Below are 26,836 nucleotides of genomic sequence, written 5' to 3' on the forward strand. Positions count from 1 at the left end.
ATCGTGTATTGTACAAACTAAGAAGTTGTCCATGGTCTCCTGTCAGTGCTAATAACTGCGGTAGTCTTGTAAAGTTGTCCCTCTGGAGTGTTTGACCATGCCAGCAGAGGCGGAGATGTCTGCAGATCTGGGGTTTCTGTGCTGTTTCAGGTGATGACTCTCGGACTGTCTCAGCTCATTTAGCTCTCTGTGATAGGTCAATCTGTCTCTCTCAAGCAGAGGTGAAGCTCATCAGAATGCCGTCATGGTGGCTGGAGATGGCGGCATCACAGAAAACCAAGGGATGAGAAAACTGGTACCAAGGACGCACACAGTGGCTTACCTGGAGGGGCGTGTGATCAACTCGCCCCAGAGCCGATAACAGCAGGGCAAATGCCACAGAAAACAACGAAGCACAAAGACTGGGCGAGAAGTAAAGCAGAAGGGTGGGGCGTGGAGAACAGAAGATGGAGGGGGGAGGGGGGATGAGGATGAGGACACTATACTTGTAATCGGATCATTAGCTGTAGCAGGTTGAGTGGATGTGATCAATATAAACTGCACATGAAGCAGAGGGCCTTTAACGGCCCTTAATCTCCATCAGGCTTGGAAAGTCTGAAAGAAGAGGTCACAGAAACCTGCATCACATTACACACTCAAGCTGCATCGTCATGCATTTCCTCAGATTAGTTCACATGTAGATAAATTAGGGGCGCCGCTGTTTTTGTTATCAGTGTTTCAGCATTTTCATTATTGGAATGTGGATTTAACTGCACCTGGGAAAAACTACTGGATGGATGGATGGAGTATGTCTTTAGTGAAATCATTGTGAATCGGGAGAAAACGAAAACATTAAAAAAAGCTTGTAGCAGTGATGTAGGTGCTACAATCAGCAGGCCAAAAGCTTCCTGCTCCTCTCCATTCTGATGCATCCACTTGTAGACGACTAGACCCATGTAGGTCTTCGATTTCCCCGTTTGAGCTGCTGTGCGGCTGAATAGCTCCAATATTGGTCGCCATTTTTGTTGCACCAATTATGTTAGGTTGAGAGTTGAGAGAAGTTGAGAGAGGGGCTGTAAAGCTAGCAGGAGAGAGTGTAAGCAAATGGATGATGGGAAGTGTGGATGGTTTCTTTTTTAATCCCTAAAAACAGCAGAATCATAAGTAACAGACCACTGGGAACGTTTTTGAAATAGATGATCAGAGTGAGACCTTTAATCAGTATAAAGTAACGGTTGTTGAGGTAAAATGTCAGCAAAGATTTCTTAAATAACTTTGAATTTTGATGCAACATTTAAACTGAGTTAAGACATTTTATATCAAACATGGAGCTTTTCTGTTGTTTTTGTTTATAAACATTTTCTTTCATGTTTCACATTATTTATTCTCCATAGGAGTGCTTATACCTCAGAGTGGGATTAACCTTCTGCTGAGTATTTTTTTTTTATTATTGGTTATTCATGTATATATATATATATATATATATATATATATATATATATATATATATATGTATACATGTATGTGTGTGTTAAATATGCTTTTCAGGCCTCAGTGAGCCACCCAGGCTATTTCTTTCACACGCACATTCCTTTCATTTGAAATGCATTATATTTCAGACATTTTTTATTCTATTTCCCCCCTGCAGCGGCAAAACTTGGAGTGAACTAACCGCCTCTCACTGGACATAACTTAGAATTCAAAAAGTGTCTCCTTTTGACAGCTTTTGCATCTCCGGCAGCCATTGTCCTCAGTGTAAAAGTGTGTTACAAGTTGTTACTAAAACCTGGAACTTTTTATCCCATTTCTTAAGGTAAGACAGTCAGGCATCACTGAAACAAATAACTGATATTTATAAACCACACATAATGTATCCAGGAGACCTTAAATATTAGCAAACCTTTCTGTAAAGTTTGTTTTTCTGTCTGTCTTGTTTTCCTTTTTTATTTTATTTATTCTGAAATTTACTATCGTACATGACCAGATGAATTATAAAAACACTCGTTTCTGATATATTTTTCTTTTGTGATTGTGGTTACATGCCTTTATAGATGCACATAAACAGAACATAAACAAATTTTTTAATTTATTTTAGTAATCATCTGGTTTTATAAAGGTAATAAAAGGGGTAAATTCAGTCTTGGATAACGTAGCAGCATTTGTTTGAGCGGCTTTTTAAAACAAAGGAAAAACATGTAAAACTCGAACTGAAGTAAGTACATCAATCACAGTGACGGCTCCCTGATTACAGGTAACTATGAGTTTTGAAGGGTTCAGGTGTGTGTTAACTGAATAAAAGAAGAAAAATTATCTGGACTAACCTTAGAAAAGACATTGTAGGATTGTAAAACAATTTCCAAACATCATAGAGTCAATTTCTCTGGAAGCGGCAACCATTAAACATTTGAGAAAGGGGCTGACTGTCCAATTAGAGAACATTTTCATTTAAAAAAACAAGTACACATTTTAGATAAAGTTATATTGAGTAACAAACTGAATTGTCTAACTTTTTTCTTTAAACAAATACAGAAAAATATCAGTGTCACAGGCTCAACAACAGGCTCAGAAAGCGGAGGAGAACATGATTCAGCACACAACCAGGTGATGAACAGAAACAGTCTTTAATTAACCCTTGTGCTATCCTAGGTACTTTAACGTTGGGAGTTGGGTCATCTAGACCCACTAGACAGTGGTCTGAACCTTTTTTCTTCAATGATTTGTGATCTTCACTGGTGTCCATGGATTACATGAAATCTTTCCACCTTTATCCACCTTTGTCATGGTAGGGAGAACAAGTCAAAGTATGGGTGAGGTCATCTAAGAGCGCACAAGGGTTAAAAGAGATACAAGGTTTTGCTAAGACACATTCAAAAAAAGAAAATGTGATTTTTTTTTCCAAGATGTAAAATGTTTCAGATTGATAACTATCACATTTAAAAGACATTTAAAACCAATAGAAAAAATTAAATTTTAAAGATGTCTAATATTTCCATTATAATGTGTTTATTCTCATTTTCTCAAATTCAGTTTTACTGTGTTAATTGATGCCCTGCGACAGACTGGTGAACTGTCCAGTAGCCTGCCTTCGCCCACAAGTGGCCGGGATAGGCTCCGGCAGCCACGTGACCCCGAAAGGGATAAAACGGCAGAAGATGAATCAATAAATGAATGAATGTGTTAATTGATGTTCCTAGCAATGAAAACTATAATACTGCATTGACACCTACAATGCAAATATGCATCAAACTACATACCTTTTATTTTGCTTCTATTGAAGCAAAAACGTAAGTTATATTTTTGTTTCATAGCTGGAAATAAATTCAGGTGTCAAGGGGTTAACAGTTTGGTTGTGTGATTACCAGTCCTTCACCTTTACCGAGGGATTAAGAATGCCTTTAAAATTAATGTGAAGGATAAACAGAATAATGCAGGAAGCAAATTAATATAAAATTATAATACATTCTTAAAGTCAAAAAAATGACCCTACAAAAGACTGGCAACCTCCCAGTGATCCTATAGGCATCATGAGAGTATGAGTGGATGATAAATGAATGGATAATGCATCATTTCTCTCTATTTAAAGAGGTAGTAGGCCGTAACATAAATTTTTAGACCTTGCTGTTTTATGTGATGTCATCAATTCCATCAAGTCCAAATTCAACTCACTAAAATCCATCTTTGGATCTTTAGAGTTATTGTGAATTATAAAAACTTCTGGAACTTTTGTGGTTTGAGTTACTGAGCAGCTCTAACAAAGTTTTTTTTTTTAATGTATTTATTTTCTTGTTGCTTCCTCCTTTTGTAAGTATCATACATGATGACGTAAACAGTAATACAGCATCTCTTTTTAATCTTAATTAAACATGCCAGAGAATACAACTAAAATTAGAGAACACTTGATATTTGGTAAAAATCATTTCAATGTCGATCACCTGCATGTTTTTTTAAAAAAATGTTTCCTTCCAACACCTGCATGAGGGGATCTGCAAGAATATTTGGGTTCATGATAATCAGGTCACAGAGTGCACAACAGCACGGCCTGTTCTGCCGTGTTTGTACCATATGGACGAGTTCTGCAAATGCTCAGACTTGTTCACAGATACTGATATAACCATGGCAACAGAGACACCTTGGAAAAGCGCCATAAGAATACCTACTATTATTCACAATCTCTTATAAATGCACGTGGCTCGCCTGATAATACGCTGAAACATACATGAGCTTTGAACATTTGATCACAAATCTGCTGATTCCTTCCCAGTGTCTGATCTTTCACAGATATGTGCATTAAGGTTTGCTCTGAGATCAACCGTCTGTCAGTTAACATAGTTATCAGAAGCACTAATTCTCTATGAGGACTGTTTGAGTGACATGGCCTCAAGTGTGAGAACCTTGCAACATGGAGGAAGTGCCAACCCTGAGACTTGCGCTAACCTTGCCTTGAGCCATGTGTTGATGAGTCTTCAGAGTGACTGAGACTTCAAAGGCATTTCAACTCTCAGAGAGGAGGATGCTTCTTCTCTTATCCTCGCTCCCAGATTCTCCCTCCAGAAGGACATTTTGACGGATTGGGGTATAAAAAAAAGTTTGCTTGGCAGTCTCTTGAAACAGATCTGACCAGAGCAAATTAACCTCATGGTGGCATTAAAGTTGTTAGTCAGTTTCTCTGATTCTTAAGTGGTAGAGCAAAATAGAACAAGCCTGGGGAACTGGATGAAGGAAGGTGAGCAGGCAGGGTAAACAATTTAAGAAACACTGAAGAAAAATCCTCGTTTTTGTCTCTTAAATGCACAAGGCCAAATCTATGTCACAGCCGGGGTCTTTAATTAAACCGGTGTTGTGCACGTTTTGTGCATCTCTGCAACATCACGCACAATTGAGAGGGCACTGAGAGGCAAATAAAAAGCACGTTTCCTGTTTAGCTTCCACACAAATGGAAGTGTGGTCTTTTCAAAGGCTGCCTGTGAAAACCTGACGGATGTAAATTAGTACACAAAGGAGACGAGTTTTAATCCAAAGCCTACAATATCGTAATTACAGCTCTTCATTCCTTCTTGATGCACATAAAAGAGAATTCCTCTCACTCACTGCTTCCATCCTTCATCTTCCTCAGCATAACTTACGTTTGCTGGAATTAATTGCTATTTAAAAAAAAGAAACAGTGGAAGTACAACAAGTGCTTCTCATCCTGGTATGATTGTGTGTGTAGGAGTTGGAGGGCTTTAGAAGAAGGAGAGCTTTCCTTTTAACAAGAAAAGATTTTTGAGAGCTGCAGAGGCTTTACACATGGTGATGGGATGGTGCACTCTAGTGGACAGACTCTGATAGGAGGAACGCTTGTTAAAGCAGACATTGCAGTTTAGTGAATTTGCTCACATTGAAGCACTGAAAACACAAAGAAAACATCATGTAATGCATCCATTACACATGTCTAAAAGATGCTCAGAACACATAATTTAGAGATTTTCAGCCGTTTCTCCTGCATGTTAATCCAATGATGTCCAGCTCAGATTTTGGTCTTTACCTTTAATAAATCATTTTTTATTTTTCTTTCATGTTAAAGAAGGAAAAAATTCACAGATACGTCCACATCTGTATTTTTCTATTTCAAGGCTTTTCCACCACAGTAAGGATCAATTTTGCTGTTATTTTCTTTGCTAAATAATTGTTTCAATCTCCTGTTGACATGCTGTTTTTTTAAAGTGTATGCATTTATCAAATTTCTTCATCTATTAGTCTATTTAAAAAATGCTGGAGTAAAACGTGTTATATATGATTATGTTGAATTTTACATTTTCTTTGATGCCTTTGCTCTTGGTTAATTATTCACCCAAATCGCCACAGACACACACTGTCGAACCATGAAGTTACTCCAGATGGCATCATCTTGGCTTCTGGTACCACCATGCAGAACACTGAGGTTATTTTTGATCAGGATCACACATAAAGCAAGTCTCTACTGCCTTCCTCCACACAGTTACTTGTTTTCTCTCAGAGGAAAAAAAGCCTTCTCGTGGTTCTGAATAAACTAAATCGAATTCAAGTGAAAGTTAAAGTAATCTGTGTGTCTTCTACCTGCGGGTAAATTCAAAAGTTACCAGGCCAACGTAGTTTGTTATTCGAAATGTAAATATATTTTAAGTTTGAACAAAACAGAATCTACAAAGCATCAAAACTACCGTAAGTTTACTAATGAAGGCTTCTCTACCGCACAGCCTGATGCAGTCCAGCTTAAAACCAATGAGCATCATTTCTATCAGTGTTTCTGAAATGAAATTTACTCATGCACCGACATGCGAATACAGCCCCTACAGGCTGTGCGGTTCATGGAGATTGAACTCCCTCCATTCCTTTATAGTATGTTTGTGGAGCTGAAACAAAGATTGATCTAACCAGGCTTGTTTCAAAGGATTGCAAATCAGTGCTTATGACTAGTTAAGCTCTCACAGGAAAAGCTACTCTGCATAGAAGGTGGAAGAAATCCTCAATTATGTAAGCGTAAATGCACTAATAAATAAATCCCTCTATAAATAATTCCAGGAATTTCTGCTGTAGCAAATAAATTTTTAGTGTGTGGTTAAATAGTTTACAACCTCATTAAAGACCAGATGAGTCTTTTAAATGAAGATTATTGGTATTTTTTTCATATTTTTAACTATTCGTTTTTTTTTTGCCTACAGTTTAACAGTTTTTCCAGAGGTGAGTCAATCCAAGTCAACATTTCACCACGACCTGCCGGCAACAGTGATCCAACAGACACAAGGAGCACATTCTCTTTATTTAACCGTTTCCACAGCAACCACACCGTGCTGCCAACAAATGTACCAGCCTCCTCCTCAGGCTAGCATGCTCAGGTTTAAACCAATTTATTAAAAAAAGACAAAAATTGGACCATTTAAAAGGTCAGTTAGGGGATCAGTGTAAAACAAGTCATGAATTTGAGCTATTGTATCAACCATAGTAATAAAAAATAAATCATCTCAGCTGTTGCTAATGTAATAATCAAGATAATCTTTAGGGGTATGATGCACACTGACGTTTTTTATGTGGATCTTTTTCTTTTTTATGTGGAATTGTGAAGGATTTAAAAGCAGGAAATACAAAAGGTAGAACATTGAAGTAATAACCTAAAACCGAATGTCCAAAGAGTTTCTTAGATTTCAGAAGCCTTTATTAGAATATGGAATTTTTTTAATGTACTGTTTATCATTGAAATGTGTTTAAAGAGGAAAAACCACAAACGCAAATGTTTGCACTAAACATAAGCTTTATTTAGCTGGTGACTTTCAAAGAGGAGAAAACTGATGCATCTGTGCAGCTGATGGAAGCCTTTTGGGAAGAACCTCAAGTCTATCAGGTGGAGGTTCTCCACAAAAAAAAAAAAAAGCTCTGTTGTCCAGGACAAATAATCTGGCTGAGCCTGAAGATCAGACAGAATACATCAACAGTAAAGATGGTCACCAATAAAACCAGTGATGGTCTACCAGAGCAGCAGGTTTCTCCTCAAACAAATGCACTTTAGAATGACAGAATTTCAACAAAAAAAAGAAAAGGACAAAAGAAATGAAAGATTAGCACAAGCCTGCTGTCACCAGGCCGCTGTGTCACTAATCTTTTGATACACAGAAAGAGATGCAGAAAGAACAGATCAGGTCAAAGAAGGCTAACACGATTGGTATGATTGTGGCCGTTCACCCAATTATTTATTCCCCCTGTCAATCATCCGCAGCCTCCGTCTCAATGGATCAGACAGCTGAATACAGATTCCAGTACAAGAATCATTTTTTGTCTGTAATTGTCTTCAGGGACTGATGACGCTCAGTGATATCTCAAACAATTGAGGCTTTAAAAAAAAAAAAAAAAAAAGAAGAAGCGTGATGGAATTTTCTGACTACTCTGGTTAATTAGTTAGTAGCTCACAAAACAAAATCAAAGAACAGAATTACAGCGTTAAGGATACTGGCAGAGGCTGTTTAGAGGGACTGAAAGTGCTTGAAAGACTGAGTGTCAAAGAACGTTACACTTCTTTTCTTGTGAAGCAGAAACAAAAAGGTTCGATGCACCAGTCAATGGATACAGATGAGTTCACCTCTTGTCATGTTCAAGTGTTTGGATACATTGTCTTCTTCAGCGGAAAGATTGGGAGAGCCTTTCCTCCTTGTGGTTAGGCAGGTTTGATTTAACATCATTAGTGTTGCAGTTCCAGCAGAGAGCTTGCTTGAAGGTTACTGTTTATTTCGACTGCGCTCCTGGTGGAAAAAGAGGGAAGAATTGAGAAATAATCAGGGAAATACTGAAATAACACTGAAAATATTTACTGTTGTCAACAAAGAAGACCCCATCTAAATGCTGGAGGCTGATCCCACAACTGAATAAACGGAAATTCTCAAAAATGACACTCTTACATCAAGATTGTTGCATTGTGTTGCTGCTTGTGCCAAAAAAATTATTTTTAAATCATTCTACATGATTTGGGCAGAAATAAAAATAAGTAATTACATCCAAGTAATCCTTACCCTTACATTATTCTAGGTTTCTAGATTCAGAACATCATCATTGTTTTCTCTATTTCCTATAATATGCCATGGACAAATATTTTAGTAAAACATTCTACAATACTTCTTTGTCACTCCAACAGGAAATCAGCCAACACTGCAGAAATGAGGTAGAAACACCTAAAAGTCCCTATCATAGTGGCTAAAACCTCTCGTCTTGTTTCTGTTAAGCATTACAATAAAAGCCTCCAGTCTTTGCATTCATTCAGAGGCTGCTTGGACACATACCAGCCACATAACCTCGCACACTTCTCCCATGGCAACCAACTTCCCTCATCAGGACTATTTGCTCTGCAACACTCCCACAACCACTAAGGAATGATAGAAACTGAAGCCGTCAAACTCCTTACACCCCCTAGATGCCAGGCAAGAAAACCTCACACAACTGTGAGTTAACAGAAGGGGACCAGCATGTGACTTCTGTGTCGGGTATTTTCAAACCCCTACTTCGGTCTTTTAAACAAGAAAAAGCCAGCTTAGATGAAGTCGTACGCAAATCTATTCGTCTGCAAGTGAATGCATTAGAATGGAGCAGAGCAGGGAGAGCATTCGGTCCTCCAATTATGGCTTCTACGCCACAGCTACAAGCGGCATTTTTCCTCTGCTCCTGATTCACAACAATTTAAACAAAGACATGCTCAGAAAAGCAATTTTGAGCTTAATTTTCTTTATATATGATCTCCATTGTGAGAAAAACGCTACAAGAAGATGTTAAAAAACACCAAAAATCCAGAGAAAACCTGGTTTGGTTACCAGATATCTGAAGGCACAGTGCAAAAAACTAAAAACCTCTGTCTGCACAGATGAAAGAAATTGTTAAATCATTTACAAAAATGTGACCAAAACCTATTTAGCCCCCATGCACCCTTTTCCCTGTCTCTCCTCCTGATAAGGCCCTTTACTAAAGGAGCTGATTAGAAGTCCAAATGTCACTGAACAGATTTCCAGCTGTTTTCTTTCTTCCTAAAACATCCAATCAATCCTTAAAGTAAAGAGCTTTTTCAGGTTAGTGTCTAAAAAAAAAACAGATACTTTACTGCACTCTCAGTAAGAAAGCAGAGAAAATTAGAGGTCCTAAGGAATGCACGAATACTCAGCTCTGTTTACACAAGCTTCAGACTGAAGTTACTGCAGGAGCCTCTAGTTAAAAGATGCGCCATAGATTTATATAAAAAAAAAAAAAAAGGACATACTCAAAGCACATTTAACAGCAGCGACTCTGTAGTCAAATACTCAGGGGAGTGGGCCATAAAGGGAGGAAGGATGTCACTTCTGATAGCAAAATATTAACAAAAAATACAATTGAAACCTAAAAATAGATTCATTTTTAGTAAAAAATTAGTAATAAACTGATGAAAATGTGCATCTTCTCCTTAGAGCATTAACGTGGACCGAGTTTAATTTTTACCCAGCAAAAAACTCCTAAAAAACGAATGAAACTGTTACATAACAGCAAAATCACTCCTACCATGAGTTTCCTTTTAACTGCACACAGAGGAGATCTAACTTTCAGATTTTTAAGTTTTATTTATTCTAAACAACCCGAGAGATTTTATTGTATAGACCAGGGTTCTGCTTTAACACCTTTCAAAGACAAGGAAGGACAGACTGAACAACAGACAACAATTAACCTTGTCAGGTGAAGGTAAGTGAGGCCTCCGCTGGACCGATCCTGTCATGTAGGAGGTCAAGACTATGAAAGTAGCGTAGCACAACGCAGTCACATCGCGGCATGATACCGGCTTTTAACTGACAGGTTGTTTTCCAGAAGCTTGAAAACACTGACTTGAAATATTTATGAGAAAGTAACACGGCGCATATTAAGGTCAGCAGCCAGAACTCAATATAGAATCCCGGAAGCAGCGTGGGGGTGCCGGTGAAAAGAAAAAGTGGGAGCAGGTTTTCTTGTGGGTTTTCTTGATCTAATTAATATGCTGTGGAATCCAAGAATGGAAGCAGCACAACGCACTCAGTGAAACCTGGTTCAACTCATTTGCAAGCGTGTCTTCGCAGCAGCAGAATCCCACTGAGCTTTTACTGCTAAATTAAACATTTGTTGCATGCCACTGTTATTAACACTGCACCATATTGCACGTTTCTCCTCTGAGTCTTGCACTGTGCGGGGGCAATTGTGATATTACATTTTTATTGTGTTCTTTTTTTTTGAGGGGGGGTAAAACCTCTTTAAGAGCCAAACTGTGAGACGGATGCTGTCGCCAGTTTGTGGACCCAGGGCTTATGTTGTTAAAGTCAAATAAAGCCTGAGGAGCCTGTGGAGAACAGCAGAGCTGGGTGTTCAAAGGGGGATCAGAGCCTGCATCTGCCTTTGTCTGAAATACGGAATGCCAGGAATGTGCGCTATTTTGGGAAAGCCTGTATACATTCAAGATTTTTTAACCGTCGCAGAGAAAACAGGCAGGCGAGGACCGGGGATTTCCTGAACCCCAACAGGTGCACGTCAACCTGCTGACAGACCTCAGGGAACTTCCTCTCACTGTAGACTGTTGATGCCGCCACGTGATGCTAAAACCTCAGAGCAGCTGAAACAGATGATTAAAAGGGAACAACACAGCTATGGCTTTATACCATGTGCTCACCTTCCTCAGAGCATCCTCCTCTTCTTGACGTTTCTCATAATGTGCAAAGTCATCAAAGATTGAGGTGGTGTGCTTGAAAGTTGCAATAACTTTAAGCACTTGTTTGGCCTTCTCCAGAGGCACTTCCTGAGTGTCCCTGGAGTTGGTCACTGGTTTGTTGTCATTATTCTCCAGACGGATGTGACGCAGCTGATTATTGGGCACATCTTTTATGAAAACCCACTTCACCTCAAATTTGCCCTTCCATTTGTCCTGAGACCAGACGCCTGCATAGGCGTTGTAGTCCACCGGTGAGCGCATCTCGGCCACGCCGCAGAAATGCCCACTGCCGTTGACACTGAACAAAAGGTACAGGGGTCCTTTGTTACCCAGTGAGCGGTACGCACTATCCAGCCGCTTGTTGCCATGTTCTGTGCTGCACCAGATAGAATACTTGATTGAGCGGTGGATGTCGTCTTCTGAGTAACTCTTGATGATGAAAACTCGTCCATGTTTCAAGTTCCAGTCAAAGTCTTTGGGGTTGTAGTTGTTGAGGACGCGGAGTTTCTCAAGCACGGGGTGCACTTCTCCTGAGCAAGGAGCAGCGCTCAGTGGAATCCCAACACCCATACCGAAGCCCTCACCACGGTTCCTGGGAGCCACCCAACGATTGGGGGGCGGAACTGGGTGCTGGGGTTGTTGCTGATGGAGATGTTGAGGGGGACCAGGTTGGGAAGCAAGGTGAAGGTGCTGATGGGCATGCATGGGCTGGGGGTGTTGGGGAGACTGAAGGGACTGGAGCTGAAAAGACTGGTGTTGATGCTGGTGCTGATGAGGAGGCTGATGGGGTAAAGGGTTCTGCAGTAATGGCTGAGGCTGAGCCAAGAGTGGCTGCTGCACCATAGGTTGGGGTGGCATCATAGTCTGAGCTAACGGGGGCTTGTTAAGTGAGCCCTTATCTTCCCAAGTACCAATGTTCATATTGTGCTTTATGGGTGGTGGGGGGATAGTGGCACCAACCCCCATCCCTATGTTGGCTTTAGGCTTGACCTTGGGTTGGGGTTTGGCTGGCTTCTTGGCAATAGCTGCCCAGGAGGCAGGTTTGGGTGCTGACGAGCTGATGGATGGGGGAAGGTTATTAGCCGCCATGCTGCTCATACCTGCATTGCCTCCTAAAGGGGAACCCACTGTTTTGGTGACAGCTGCCACCATATCCGTACCCAGTTTTAGGCCCGTCATGCCTTGCTCAATGCTGTTCAGAACTGGAACCTTACTGAGCTGGGTTTCACTTCCAAAGCCGGCTTGTCCGTCTGCGATGGCCCGGCTCAATGAGCTGGGGGCGTAGCCATAGCTGTTACTATAGACTGAGCTCTGAGTTGATTGACCCTGAGAAACACTTGTACCCCAAGTAGAAAAGTCAGCATTACCAGGAAAGAAGTTGAAGCCATGTTGGCCAAGAAAGGGAGGGGTGTTTCCCAGGGCACCTGGTTGGCCAAAAACGCCATCAGGAATAAAGTGCGGCTCGCCATTACTCATCTGTCCATAGGTAGTTAGGTAGGGCATGGGTGGGTCTCCTGCCGTGGACCAAGCAGCCTCTCCCAGAGAATAAGGGAAACCAATGGATGGAGCATAGTAGCTGGACATGTAGGGGTCGGACATTGGTGGATAGCTGTTATTCTGTGTGGTACAATAAAGAAAGACAGGTTTTAACAACAAATCACAGCAGCAAAAGCAAACAGAGATTAACTCTTACCAGGAATCATTGTTACATCTATTATTCCCTCCCCCTCTATATTTCTATTTATATATTTTTTTTAAACTGACCTATTACAGCAACTTGTACAAACAATTTAAAGTCCCACTTCGATCATCATTTGAACGATTGTTAGTCCAGTGGTCTTTTAATTATGATAATGTCGTTTTAGCAAAAATCAAAAAACCTGAATAATTATGCAAAGTAGCAAGACTTCATTAGAAACTTGCCTGTGTTAAGGCCAAGACCATTGCATGGAGTAAGCCTCCCTCCCCTTCCCATCATCCATCTGTTTAAACTTTTTCCTGCCTAGCTTAAAACTGGGGTGCCCACACTTTTTTGGCACGCAAGCTACTTTGAGATAACAAGCTCCATCTTTTTTGTTTATTTATCTTTGATGGCCCGCGACCTACCGTCACATCCTACCCGATCGATCGACACCTTTCCCTTACGTTTTGAGCCAGATGTCAGCTCGGACGAGGAAGAAAAAGACGTTCAACGATTGATTTGTCTATAAGTGGATGCAATTTGAATAAAGAAATACTCAGAAATGCAATTTGAAGCTCACCTGACTTATAATATAGCCAGAAAAACGTAACAAGAACACGTAAAAGACACCAAAAACACAATTTTCATCGGAGTGGGTCTTTAATTGTACAGTCCAACATTAATTCTCATTATGAGAATAAATTGATTTCGTTTTCCTTGTATTTCAGCAGGTGAGTAAGAGTTGAAGATGATTAAAGTACACAATTCAGTGATACAACACCTGATTTGTCGGACCGCCCAGGTAAGGCTCAAAATCATCATCATTCACACCATCCTTTTGATGCATTGATCCGTTTTGCACTAAATAAGGAAAGAGAAAAAAACATGTTTACTTGGCAAATATTTACCATAAACAGTCAAGATAAATTCTCTTCATCATAGGTACAATAGTGGTGGGTCAACATGCTGCAGGTTAGACAAAAAGTAACTGTCAGTCAATTAGCATGTTTCAAATCTGCATGTCATGTGTACTTTTTACCTTTGTTTCCTTGTCCTTTAGGTCTCTGGAAATGACAAAAAGACAGATAAGACGGTTAGAAGAACAACCCTGAGAGAGCAGGCTGTACTAGCAGCACAAGTACCGTTCAGGTAGCTGTAGTTTACCCAAGACTGTGAACCTTATCCCGGATGTTAGCATATAAGGGCTGCTTCAACGAACTAACCGGATGTCAAACGGTGCCGCATTGTCAACCGGCTGCAGCCAGAGTTAGTCGGTAGTCCAGTCGGCCTACGCTCCAGCTAACAGCTATCGAATCTCCAGGACTTGAGAGCCTGTTTGATCTGGCGCACCGGATCAAACTGTTGTCAGCAAAGTTTCAAATCGCCGCAAAGCTAACGCGTAACATCGTCCATGCCTCAGACAGTACACGAACCTGATCGACTGTGGTAGCTGACATCCTCCAGGAACCCAAACTGAACGCCGTTATTGAGACTATCCACGGTTTCCCCCTCGCACGTCTGTCTCTGCACTTCGCTGCTTTGGTCTCTGGTCGTCCACTCACTCAGTAAACGTTTTACGGCGACGTTTTCCTGCCGTACTAAAAAAAAAAAAAAAAAAAAAGACTCGCGACAACCTGCCTCTTCTTCTTGCAGCTAGAGACGGCAACTTGGTGTCTGTGGACGAGGCGTCAATCCCCGTGTCCGTTCCTGTCCTAAATTCCCTTTCTCCGCGTCAATTTGGGACTGATTATTGCCTTGCTGGAATACCCCTTACCATATTCCACAATGGCGGATAGGCTTTTTACTCCCGCTTCCGTTCCGTGCTGCTGCTCCGTGACCTTCCGCCTGTGACGCTCTGAGTCATGTTACAAGCTGACACTTCACATGACAGCCACGGACACGCGAGTTTCTGCTACTTTTGTCTTTTTTTTCTCTCCAAACGCTCTGAACTGAAGCCTGTGATCGAATCAAACACAATAACTTTCAGCAAAACAATAAGGAAGCTTCTTTCTTCAGCCGACGGCTTTGATAGACACTGAAATGATTACGTAGCAGAAGGATTTCTTATATATTATTTTCTTAAGACTTTCTCACGTTTAATGTTCCACTATTATGCCATTTTATTTTTATATTTCTATATTTAAATGAACATAAAGGATACGCCTAAAAACTACAAATAGTTTTTGTGCGGACGTTGAAAAGTAAAAACATTAAGAAACTATTTTCTAACTTTATTTTACAGTATCTTAAATATTTTTTAATGTTAGACTGATTACTGATGCATGTTTAAAATTATTATAAATAATGCTGATATATGTTTTGGATTATAAAATAGTAGAAAGATTTTAGTATTTGCAATGTAATATCTGCTGCCATATCTCATCAATTGATCTATTAATACCTTTTTACAGGACAGAAATATGAATTTGTATGATCAGACTGTAAAAACAATTATTAGTACATATTTATTATTTGTATCCTCTTAGAGTTTGAGATATTTACTGTCCCATTCCAAACCTACATTTTATGACAACGTCCAGTAAAATTATATTTTTGATACTTAAGAAATCGACATTTACTTTTAAATAAGCTAAAACTTTGATACATACGTGTAGTTTAGCCTAAACGTGTCTTTAAACTTCACGTATCAGTGGTATTAGAGACGAACGCTGTCAACAAATTAGTAGAAGTGAGAGTTGGCGCAACTCTCGCGATATGTTCGTAATTTTTGCAGAACAGTATGGCAGCCGTCTCGTTGAGGTCTTGCCGTAGAGGACTTTCACAATTTTTAAGCAATGGAGGGCTCACAGCTGTTTGGTCAACGCGATTTGAAGGTTAAATTACGTTTTTGTGAATGGCTAAATATATTGTATTACTCCCAGGGATCAAAATGTTGTGTTTGAGCGTACCGGAGGGGGTGTGGCGATTGCGCCTTTAAAATATCGGGGCATGGTCATGATGATCTGTTGTTAATTAGTGTCTTGGAGATTTATATTTGAGCTAAATTCCGGCATCTCAACTGCTGTTCTTCTCGCCGCATTTCTTAACGTCAAAACGTTCTTCTTTAACTTAACAGTTGTATTTAACTTACAGATGTTTGTGTGCTGAAGGAATGTGGCTAACGTAACACGTTGTTCCCAGAGTAGCTAATGTGGTACATTCATTGGAATTGTAAATGTTGCCTCTTCAATTCTGTTCCCCAGAAGTCAGAAGACACAAATCCACAGTTCAGTTCGCGTCACGACCTAATCTTCCAAAGCTGGCCTACAGAAAAGTGAAGGGAAAGAGCCCAGGTGTGGTCTTCCTGCCAGGATATGCATCCAACATGAATGGACAGAAAGCTGAGGCCCTGGAGGAGTTCTGCAGGTCATTAGGTCACTCATTCCTCAGGTAGGTCATTTAAAACACGCCTTTTGATCAAATAACTGAATACTTTCCGGGTTTCCATGGAGGATCAAGCATCCACAACGAAAACACCCCTCTTATAGCTTTGTAGTTTGCAGCCAAAGAAGTTAAAAGTTTGTATTTAGTTTTACTTACTTGAGTTACATTTGAAGCAGTTTTTGACCTAGAAATTAGATTTTTTTTTGTGTTTCTAAAGAATCCAGTGCCACATAGAAGATGGAAATGATTCATAAAGAATGAATTTTCCCCCTCTGTTTCATTTTGGTCCAGTATTCCTTATTGAAATAGATTTTTTTTTTTTAAACACATTCATTATTCCTACTAACTGCCCACTGTGATAAGTTGTTAGGAAAGACAATTTTTTTGGGGGGTTTGTTTTTCATGCTGTTAGATGCTTAAAAACAAATTCATCTTTGACTAGCATCAGTTATCAGTTAAATAAACACTTAAGCAAAGGTATTTTATTATTAGGCCATCATAATATTACTGTCTGTCATGTAGTGGTCCAACAGAGTGACTTGGAAGTACATCATTTTTAGCAGAAAAGCTTAAAAATAGGTCACAGGTATCAAAAGCTAGTTAAGAAAAATGTGAAAATATTTCTTTTAAAATGTTTTATTTGCTTTTTTTGTTAAAATTGATGTAAATGTTTATTTTATTTGAAAAGGACTTAACCTTCTTTCATCCAAAGTTCTACTGTTAGAGGACAAACTTTGCAATGTGTATTTTCTTACCTTTTAATTCTTTTTAACATTTCTTTGTTTCACAGATTTGACTACACGGGACATGGAGCCTCGGAGGGAGTGTTAGCAGAAGGAACCCTTGGTACCTGGAAAAAAGATGTCCTTTACGTGTTGGATGAGTTAGTCGAGGGACCACAGGTAAGTATTTCATGACTTCATGTTCCTTTGCATGGTACTAGTGTGCAATAAAAGTTACTATTCATAGGCTGTTTTCCAAAATGATCCACTCAAACACCAAGTTCAGAAACTATAAACAACAACAACAAAAGTATTCAACTCTTAAAATTAGTTTCCATTGTTTGTTTTTATTTTTTATATTTCTCATCACTTGAATTCTAAAAACGGGGCATTTTTGTTCTTTTATACATTCGTTATTGAAAATATTCCAAATATCAAACAAGAGTTCAAACTTCTTTTAAACAACTCTTATAGCTTCGCACATGTCTCCTATTGTCCATGATCTCTTCTGAGGCGTTTCAAGTATCAAAGTAAAATCTAAAAGCAGATTCCGAATAGCACTTTTGTCTATAAATGAAAGCATTCTGGTACAACCAAGACTCTACCAAGAGCTGGCTGATGTGCAAAATCAATAAAAGCAAATAAGGTCACCAAGAAGCAAGTGATCACTTGTGCTGAGCTGAAGATGTTCTGTGTGAAGAAAGAAGACCGCCATCACTGCGGTCCTTCAGTGTTCAGGCTTCATGACAGACCCGGCCAAACAAAGTGTAAGTGTGGAAAAGCTGGGACTGTGTTTTTCCGCAGCAGGAACTAGAGATTGGTATGGACTGAGGAAGAGCTGAATGTAGCAAAATGCAGAGACATCCATCTATTTTCCCAAACCTGTGTAAACCCTTTTGGGATCACAGGGTTGCTGGAGCCTATCCCAGCCACTGGTGATCTAATGCGGGGTGCTCTCGTCGCAGGGCCAAATCCAGAGAAATTATTCCACAGTGCTCATGATTTCAGAAAGAGCTGAAGGTTCACTTTCCAGCATGCCAACGACCCAAAGAAACTCACCCGGGACAGCATGAGGGCAGCGTAAAATACATTACGTGAATGTCATTGAAAGCACTCCAATAAACATCCAGAGACGCCTTGAAATGTTTACCCCACTGATGATCCTGTCTGATTGGGCATGAGGCAATTAAAAAACCAACTCCAATGAAAATTTCCTTTTTAGTGCTTTTAACATGAATGTGTGCAGGCTTACCCCCTGCCAACAGTATGGTCCATAAGTCAGATGAGAACTCCTACCGCTCTGCAGAAACTGTCCTGGAGAATGACACAGGTTTTCTGATTTTGGTTTAAAACAGCATAATCATAATTAAAAGACCACTGGGGAAGTTTGAAAATGGATCACAAGATGATCAGAGTGGGACTTTAGGAACATCAGGGAAAACCCAATCCAGTGTTGTTATGCAAAGCTTGTTGTGTTGGGCCCTGAATGGTTCCAGATTTAGCATCTAATGCTATTAATGTCAATGTGGTAATATAGGTTTTCTTTTTTTAATGTATATTTCCAGAACATTGTAAAAACTAATTTATTTGTTTGGTCAAAATATGTCCAAATAATAGAAATCATGTTGAAATAAATGTAGAATCCAATTGTGTCAAAAGCGAAAACATTCAGATGGTTCTGTGTGTAGAACAGCTTCATCAGAATAAGTTTGAGACAGGAAAAACAAACTTTATAAATATTAGTTTTCTTTTATAAACAGTTTTTTTATAAACCAAATTATATCAATTATTGGCAAATTGTTGCACTTACAATAAACATGTTATTTTATAGATTAGCTGAAGAAAAAGTCAAATTCTTATTCATCTTTAGGGATGTAGAAGGTATAGATGTATATTTTAAAAATCGGCCTTGTGCTGAGAGTAACAGCAGTATCAGTTGGAAACCACAGATACAAACAAGATTATGTTGGTTAAAAAGATATAAAATCAATCGGGATGTAAATATTGATTAGTTGGCAAACTTCATCAGTTCCTACTGTCTTTGCCTTTTTATGTAAATGTTATAAAAGACGTCCAATCACAAGCTTGCTTCCACCAAGTCAGGTAAATACAGTTGGCTGAAGGTGAACCACATAGAGAGACGTGTGTTGTGTTGACTAATCACACAATCTTTTATTTTCAGTAGTAATGCAAACAATACATGCATAAATTAATATGAAACACTTTCTTTTTAATCACAAAGAACTAAACCGTCTAAAAGGCCTAACATTCCAGGGTTTAATGTTTGAAGCTGTCATGTCAGACGTTGCTTAAAATAAAAAGTGCCAGGAACATAGAAAGTTTCTTTGTTAAAAGGCATTTTCATTTATAGTTTTTTAAATGTCAAATGATTAATAAATATCTAGATTGAATCCATTTAGGTTAAAAAAATTGGACTGCATCGTAACGCTAAAAAGTCGGTTGAGTCCTGTAGACCATGTATTGAGATGCGTATTGAATCTTATGAGAGGGGAAGATGCACTCCTCTGGGATAAATGAAAAGATAAAGTTGATAAAAATCCACCAAATTTCTTTTTTAAGCTTTAACATTTCTCTCCAGGAGGGGGCAGTATGACACCACAATCTGCAGGACAGTGGGGTTTGAAAAGTTTTTATTGTTTCAGTCACTTGAATCTGTTTTTTTGTGTTTTTTTCCCTTCTGACAGATACTGGTGGGTTCCAGTATAGGCGGCTGGCTGATGCTGCTGGCAGCCATTGCGAGACCCGAGAAGACCGCCGCCTTAGTGGGAATCGCCACTGCCGCCGATCACCTCGTCACGTCATTCAACTCTCTTCCACTAGAGGTGGGTAGCATGTCTTCTGTAAAGCCGTGCAGGTATCGAATATTCCCACTGAGCTCTCTCCATCTTGAAATATCCAGACTCGAAAGGAATTTGAGGCCAAAGGGGAGTGGACGGTGCCCACCAAACACACAGAGGAAGGCGTTTACAAGTTTAGCATGAACTTTCTGCAGGAAGCAGAAAATCACTGTGTGCTCCAGAGTCCCATACCCATCACCTGCCCTGTGCGGCTCATTCACGGGCTGAAGGACGAGGACGTCCCCTGGCACGTGTCCATGCAGGTCGCAGAGCGAGTCCTCAGCCACGACGTGGACGTCGTTCTCAGGCGATACGGCCAGCACCGCATGTCTGAAAAGGATGACATCAAGCTCATTGTCTACACCGTCGATGATCTCGTAGACAAGCTGACCACTATGGTCTAAGGAAGAGGTAGAGATGGTCCTGAAAAAAAGGAAAATGACTGTTAACTAGAAGGTCAACCCTCAAGGAATTTACCAAACAGTGGCACGTTTGCCAAATATTTCCCACTATCTTGTCCTCTTCTGTCTTCTGCCATCACTATTATGTCAGCATGCCGTTACAGCTCCTACATCTTTGAAAGGGTTTAGCTTGTAGCTCTTCCCTAATTTCTTCAGGTTGCATTTATATGTGGTTTGGCTGGTTGTAGCATCAACCTGGTCTCTCTGTCCTCATCCTCGTTTGGCTGATTTTCCTCTTTCCTTGAGTAGACATACAGTTTCCCTGTGCCTTTTTTTAGTACTTTTCACCTGTTTTGGCCAATAAAACCTCTGCGCACCACACTGCATATCTGACATCTATGAAAGACAATACAAGGTGCGGAATCATTTAATCATAAGAATAAAGAATATGAACAAAGGAAAGCTAATGTTAAAGTTTTAGTTTGCATATTGGCAAAAAGGATTAGAAATTGTGATTTAAACATGACTATTTTTCCAACCTTTGAAAGCATCCAGTAGTCTTTCAGTTTTAGATTGTATTACAATTAAGTTACAGTAAAGGCTCAGAAAAGAGGCAGGATTTAATTCAATAATCTTTATCTTTTAAACCATGAAGCTGGTGTTTGCTTCAGAACATCAGTGTTGATGTCTGGAAATACAGTAAAGGTTCTGCAGAGACTCACACAAAAGATCAGAACACAATCTTCCAATTTAATATAAAGAACTGCGTGATATCAGTAAAGTTTTAAAAAATAAAAAAAGTTAATCTCATATATTTTTGCAACGATAACTAATAATCAGATTTCATTTTTTTTTTCTTTTTCACAAAGTGACTTGTGCTGTCACAAATAATTCACTATGGAGACTTCTTCAAAAGAATCATTGATTGCCTGCAGGCTTTGCTCACTGGACTTCTCAAAGTAGCACGTATAAAACAAAGTAACTAAACGCTTCTAACAAGATTATAAGAGCAAATGAACAAATAAAAAACAACTGCTTGCAGTTTTGCTTTGCCATCTTAATAATGTTCTGAAAAATATTACATTGTAAATCATTGTCTTGATAATTTCATTAACACTTTTTCAAAAACCTCAAAGAAGGGGCTGATTTAAAGAGCCTATCAACCAAATGTTAAGATTTCTCAAAAAAGAAGCTTCAAATGACACATGGAGCTCACATCACTGTACTCTGGCATCTCCAAAAGTGCAGGATTTAAGCTTTTACATGGTCAGATGTGCTCTTTTTTTTCCACAGTGTTTCTCAGAGAATGTATGCTATTTGGCAGCAGTGCAGCTCAACTGATGTGGTGGGATTCTAAATTGGCTTTGAGAGTTTTTCACTATTAAAAACATAAAATCAGGACAAAAACAGATTAGCAAATGAGAGGATTATTTTAAAAATTGTAATTATTAGGGCTGCTGCAAATTATAATAGGATAAGTTTTATACTTGTTATTTAACACAAGTCAACCACAGAATCAGTTATTATGGAGGCAACTTAGACAACTGATTCAGTGTGCTGTCAAACCAAACGAGGCACCATTAAATATTTGTTTTCTTTAGGATGTTATCTCTCTTGCATCATGGATGAGGAATTTTGTTTCACTTGTCCTGACAACCATGTTTTATTTTCAGATGTGCTCAGACTTGCACAGTAATTTCTGTTGACTGGACTTTGAACCACAAAAAGTTAGTCTTTAATATTTTTTAATATCAGCCACCAATACATTTTAGTGAAAGAAACAGTTTTCTTTTAAGCCAAACTTCTTTACTTTTTCACAATTTTTTTTAGCATTTAATTCATCTTCCTTTTTTACATACAATTATTTAATCGTTAGCATAAAAAAAAAAAAAGAATACAACTGTCTCAATACTTTTCTGATGTAGTTCAGTCTTTTCTGTAGTTAGTATGTTTGGAAAGGAGTTTGTTTTTCCCAGAGACACTGTTCCCTTCCACATTCCATAAACATCTGTAGGGCTGGGGTGTGATTGGAACTTTTCACTGGTTCAAATGTGCCGGAGGCACATGGGCAACCCTGAATATTATGACTTTCGTATAAAGAACGAGTAGTAGCATTCATGGGAATCTATATTTTTCTGATATTAAAATCTTGTAAAGAAGATTCTTTTTTGTATGTTATTTCATTTTAAACCTTGGTAATGAAATGAGATATACTATGAAAGTTAATGATTGAGTTTTAATGACGAATGTTATCAATTTCAAGACCCTCTCAATCATCTTTTGATTTGTTTTAAAAGCGTTCCCAGTGGTCTTTTGATTATGATTATGCTGTTTTTAGCCAAAATAAAAAATAAAAACAGTCATTTTTAAAGACCAACATTACTGGTGCAATGGAAATGGAGAGCAAAATTGGAGCTATCCAGCCGTACAGTTTTGTTCCAGGAAAATGAAGACGTGCATCAATCTTGTCGTCTAGAAGTAGATGCATCAGAATGGAGTGGAGCAGCGTATTTTCTGTTACAAATATGCTCTTTTTCTAAGCTACAATGTTTCCTCTGCTCTTGGTTCACAACAATTTGAACAGAGAAGTAATCATGAATGCAAATTTGACCTTAATTTTCTTTATATATGTCCTTCATCATGAGAAAAGAGCCATAAGAACAAGTTAAAACACAATTTTGATTGGAGTAGCTCTTTTAAGATTTTGATTAGAAAAAAACATCTAAAAAATTAGGAGTCAACAATAATGTCTAAATAACAGCTTGTATAGTGTACTATTAGTTCCGTAAAAGCCAGCTTGATGTACTTTGGTGGTAGACTATGCTGGTACATAACTGGCTTTAGTCTGTGAGGCCTGTTGAACAGAGTCACCGGACTGCTGATTATTAACAGCCGATTGTCCACAACCGCCTCTGAGGTCAATGAAGCAAATCAACCATTTATCTTTCTCAGGATGTCTTAACTGCAACAGCGACCTTTAACTTATAGCTGTTCTCTGTAGTCAGTCACTTTTACGTCCTAACTCAAATGTCAGTTTTGTAAAAAGCAAAAGGCTAAATAAATCTGGGCAAATAGTGCGAAAAGAAACTGTGTTTTGCCTATAATTTCATCAAATTAAATGTGTGTTTTGAGAAATCTATACTGTCTGCTTTTGGATAAGTCAATAACAGACAAGGAGCCAAAGAAAGACATGCTTTTTTTTTAAAGACATCTCAGATTTTAGCCCTGTCATGATTGGGATAAGATTAAAAAAGAGGGGTTTCCATTGCATTGACTTCAGTATTGACGCTACAGGGAACAGTTGGATTGATTTGACACAGTCATGTGCCTCTGCCAGCATGCTGAGGGTCACTTCAGACTGCACAGCGCTGAGCCTGCACTATAGACCACCATCCAAGGGAGCAGTCACGTCGCAGTCCGAGCGGAGCGCCCATAGGGACCCCTCCTGGACGCACTTGCATATAAAATCAACGACTTGCCCCTCCCGGACAAAGTGAGGTCCAGTCTGTTCCAGTGCGCCTGTGCTGCATTTTATGGATGCCTCAGCAGGTCAGCATCTCCATCAGCCCTGCCCTGCTCAGCGGAATTAACAGAAGGATTGCGGCTGCGTCTCTCTCTGCCTTGGTAAGTGGAGGAAGTTTTCCTCGACAAAACAGCTTGGGTTACGATCTTTGAAAATCAGCGCAATGGCGCAGATGCGTGGACTTCAGGTTTGGGAAGAGTTATATTAATGCCCTCGGTGTCATTTGAATGACAGAACTTGATTTGAGAGCATTTATTTTGAAAATCTGCACTTCAGGAGATGTGAGAATAAACGCATGCCTGCGTCACAGGGGGGTGACGTATCTTTATTACCCCGTTACATGCATGACGACTCTAAACAAAAAGATGCTGCACGTTGTGGAACAGCACGTTTCCAAACAGGGTGAACTTGGTGCCAAAACATTTAATAACTTCATGCATGCTGCTGGAGGTCATATGGACCATCTTCGTGATATGCTGCGCTCAGGGTACCGGAAGCAGGTTTGACGGTTGCCATAGCAATGGGAGGACTTGTTCCTGCCCGGGACAGCAGCCAAGAGACCACACCCTTTTTTTTTCTTGTCTCCACTGATGCTCATCTAGGGATGCATTAACAAATTATAAGTGCTGCTCTAACTTTAAAAGCGCATTGTATTTTTCAAATTAAAGCCAAAGTTTAATGTTTTATTTGTGTTGTGCTTTTGTGTTCAGGTCCAATAAATCCCACATAAAGTGAGCCAAACTGTCGGGAGACCTAATATGGCAAACAGAGGGCCCAGCTACGGACTGAGCCGGGAGGTGCAGGAGAAGATCGAGCAGAAATATGACCCCGACCTGGAGCAGAGGTTGGTGGACTGGATAGTTTCTCAGTGTGGAGGAAACCTGGAGAAACCACAGCCAGGCAAGGAAAACTTCCAGAAATGGCTGATGGATGGAACCGTGAGTGCAACTTAAAATAGAATCATCTTGAATTATTAAAGACGGAACATAATAGTGCCCTTGACTTATAAAGTGCCAACTGAGGTAGCAAATGTATGTATGATAAATGTATGATAAATATAGTTGTGGCCTCAGTCGGACATTTTGACATTAGTAATTAAATTTATGAGATGATAAATATATTTTGTTAAAAGGGGGAACCAATGTATTCCTTAAAATACATTGTTTTCATGGGAGACTTTGCATGTGAAGCTACACGAAATATATTCGATTTGTTGTCTGTTATTTAATTATGATCCTCAGCTTATGCAACGCTAAAAGACATTAGCAATCAGTCACAGCAGACAGCACACTGTGCCTCATACTCTAAACTAGTTTAAACCAAGACAAATTATTCATTTGGGAAAAGACGAAGAAACTGATCTCTGTCTACACCTCAGAGGTAAAAACTTATATCAATGTGTGGCAACAGTGTATTCCTGAAGCAAATGAAATTTGGTTTTAAAATATTATATTTAGGGCAGATTTGAACTTCTTTTCCAGATTCTGTGTCGGCTCATCAACAGCCTGTTTCCAAGAGGAAAAGAGCCAATCAAAAAAATTCCTGAGACCCAAATGGCCTTCAAGCAAATGGAAAAGATCTCTCAGTTCCTGCAAGCTGCAGAAGCTTATGGAGTCACAACTACTGACATCTTTCAAACTGTGGACCTCTGGGAAGGTAAAGGATCTCAAAAATGAACACTTTTCCTAAAAAAACCTCAATTACTTGTTTACTTTTTCCATTTTTTTCCAAAGAGTTTTATAACTTTGACTTTAATCAGCTTTTGAATGTTTTGGTACAGGGAAAGATATGGCAGCAGTGCAAAGGACACTGATGGCTCTGGGGAGCCTGGCAGTCACAAAGGACGATGGTCATTACAAAGGTGACCGGGACTGGTTTCACAGGTACAGAAGAAGAGCTTTTGCATTTTCACTGCTGCTTCTGTTTGTGTTTTATCTAATCAAATAGCTCTGCAATGACTGGTGTTGCACATCTACAGGAAAGCCCAGGGATATCGACGAGAGTTCACTGAAGAACAGCTACGTCAGGGACAGAGTCTGATCGGCCTTCAGATGGGCAGTAACCGCGGTGCTTCCCAATCTGGTATGACAGGCTACGGCATGCACCGCCAGATCATGTAGACACCATATAATCTAGCAGGCCTCCCTGCTTCCAAACCTTAATTCTCAATTTATACTACAACTGTTGTAGTCCCAGATGTACTTGTAGCGCCTGCCATGTTAACCTCAATCTCCCTGAAATGCTGCTCCCAACAGTTCTACCCACGTTTTAGAAAATGATGTCAACTGCTGTGAATATCTTGTTTCTTATCTGCTTCTGTTATGTGCTGTTCCCTGTTTACTTTGTGTATTTTCTTCATCCTAATCCAGATATTTGTGTAGATTTTGTTGTACTTTACACTTTCAAAGGCATTTGGGAAAATAAATCCCCAATATTGTGCAAATACCGTAGAGATATTGTAAACCAAGTTACAGCATGGTGTATGTATTCTTATTTATATGTACATTTGCTTTTTTTGTTTTACACAGAATGTTCCGGTGTGTATAACTTTAGCCTCAAATAATGGAGCTCTGATAGTGACTGTTTGCTTCTTTTTCTAAAGACTTGTTGCAGTATTCTCTGTAACCAAATCAATCTCACTTTGTGCCTGGTTACACGAAGGAGGCGCATTGATGTCTTTTCCTCGTCTAATATATAGCTGTCATTCATTCTGAGCCATGCCCTTGTTTGTTCTGGTCACACATTGTGAGAAAAAGAACTGGAAAAAGTGCAGTAACCAACATGTACGACAAAAAAAGTTTGCATTTTTAGTGCCAGGTTGACAAAATGCTATAATGTGCACTCGTATGTGTGTTATGTTTATATTTTTTCATTATATTTATATCTCAATGCTTGTAAGAAGAAGTATTGGAAGAATAAAAAAAATGAGAATATATATTTTTGTGAGTCTTGTTTACTTCAAGTTATGGCGTGTGGATAAGGTGCTGTTGCATGTGTTCAGTGAGACAGTTGACAAGATTGTTTTTTTTTTTTCTTATCTGGGTTTTATGCGGCACTCATGCTTTTCATCTCCCATTGGTGTTTTTTTTTTTTTGGT

General features: G+C 39.3%; 3 protein-coding genes across 7 annotated transcripts; 2 read left to right on the forward strand and 1 right to left on the reverse strand.

Annotated features, from left to right (window-relative positions):
- Window positions 1-7,226: 7,226 nt before the first annotated feature.
- ythdf3 (YTH N6-methyladenosine RNA binding protein 3) lies at window positions 7,227-14,963 on the reverse strand. 4 transcript variants are annotated; one of them, XM_011488915.3, is made up of 5 exons: window positions 14,626-14,963; window positions 13,891-13,915; window positions 13,633-13,712; window positions 11,132-12,787; window positions 7,227-8,228 (listed from the first exon to the last, which is right to left on the reverse strand). In XM_011488915.3, the coding sequence occupies exons 1-5, from the start codon at window positions 14,626-14,628 to the stop codon at window positions 8,205-8,207; spliced, it is 1,788 nt and encodes a 595-aa protein (XP_011487217.1). In that variant the 5' UTR covers window positions 14,629-14,963; the 3' UTR covers window positions 7,227-8,204. The 4 variants fall into 4 exon arrangements, with proteins under 4 accessions (XP_011487217.1, XP_011487218.1, XP_004081092.1 ...); XM_011488916.3 differs by lacking the exon at window positions 14,626-14,963 and adding an exon at window positions 14,490-14,619; XM_004081044.4 differs by lacking the exon at window positions 14,626-14,963 and adding an exon at window positions 14,285-14,464.
- A 586-nt stretch (window positions 14,964-15,549) lies between these two features.
- Window positions 15,550-22,377, forward strand: abhd10 (abhydrolase domain containing 10). Of its 2 annotated transcripts, none has more exons than XM_011488917.3 (5): window positions 15,550-15,685; window positions 16,058-16,241; window positions 17,026-17,137; window positions 19,663-19,800; window positions 19,878-22,377. In XM_011488917.3, the coding sequence occupies exons 1-5, from the start codon at window positions 15,592-15,594 to the stop codon at window positions 20,217-20,219; spliced, it is 870 nt and encodes a 289-aa protein (XP_011487219.1). In that variant the 5' UTR covers window positions 15,550-15,591; the 3' UTR covers window positions 20,220-22,377. The 2 variants fall into 2 exon arrangements, with proteins under 2 accessions (XP_011487219.1, XP_004081093.1); XM_004081045.4 differs by having other exon boundaries at window positions 15,552-15,685; window positions 16,055-16,241.
- Window positions 22,378-23,739: 1,362 nt separating this feature from the next.
- tagln3 (transgelin 3) lies at window positions 23,740-26,674 on the forward strand. The gene is made up of 5 exons (XM_004081046.3): window positions 23,740-23,840; window positions 24,450-24,677; window positions 25,221-25,395; window positions 25,520-25,622; window positions 25,718-26,674. The coding sequence occupies exons 2-5, from the start codon at window positions 24,498-24,500 to the stop codon at window positions 25,857-25,859; spliced, it is 600 nt and encodes a 199-aa protein (XP_004081094.1). The 5' UTR covers window positions 23,740-23,840; window positions 24,450-24,497; the 3' UTR covers window positions 25,860-26,674.
- Window positions 26,675-26,836: the final 162 nt, after the last annotated feature.

The sequence above is a fragment of the Oryzias latipes genome, chromosome 20, assembly GCF_002234675.1.
Source record: "Oryzias latipes chromosome 20, ASM223467v1".
NCBI lineage: Eukaryota > Metazoa > Chordata > Actinopteri > Beloniformes > Adrianichthyidae > Oryzias > Oryzias latipes.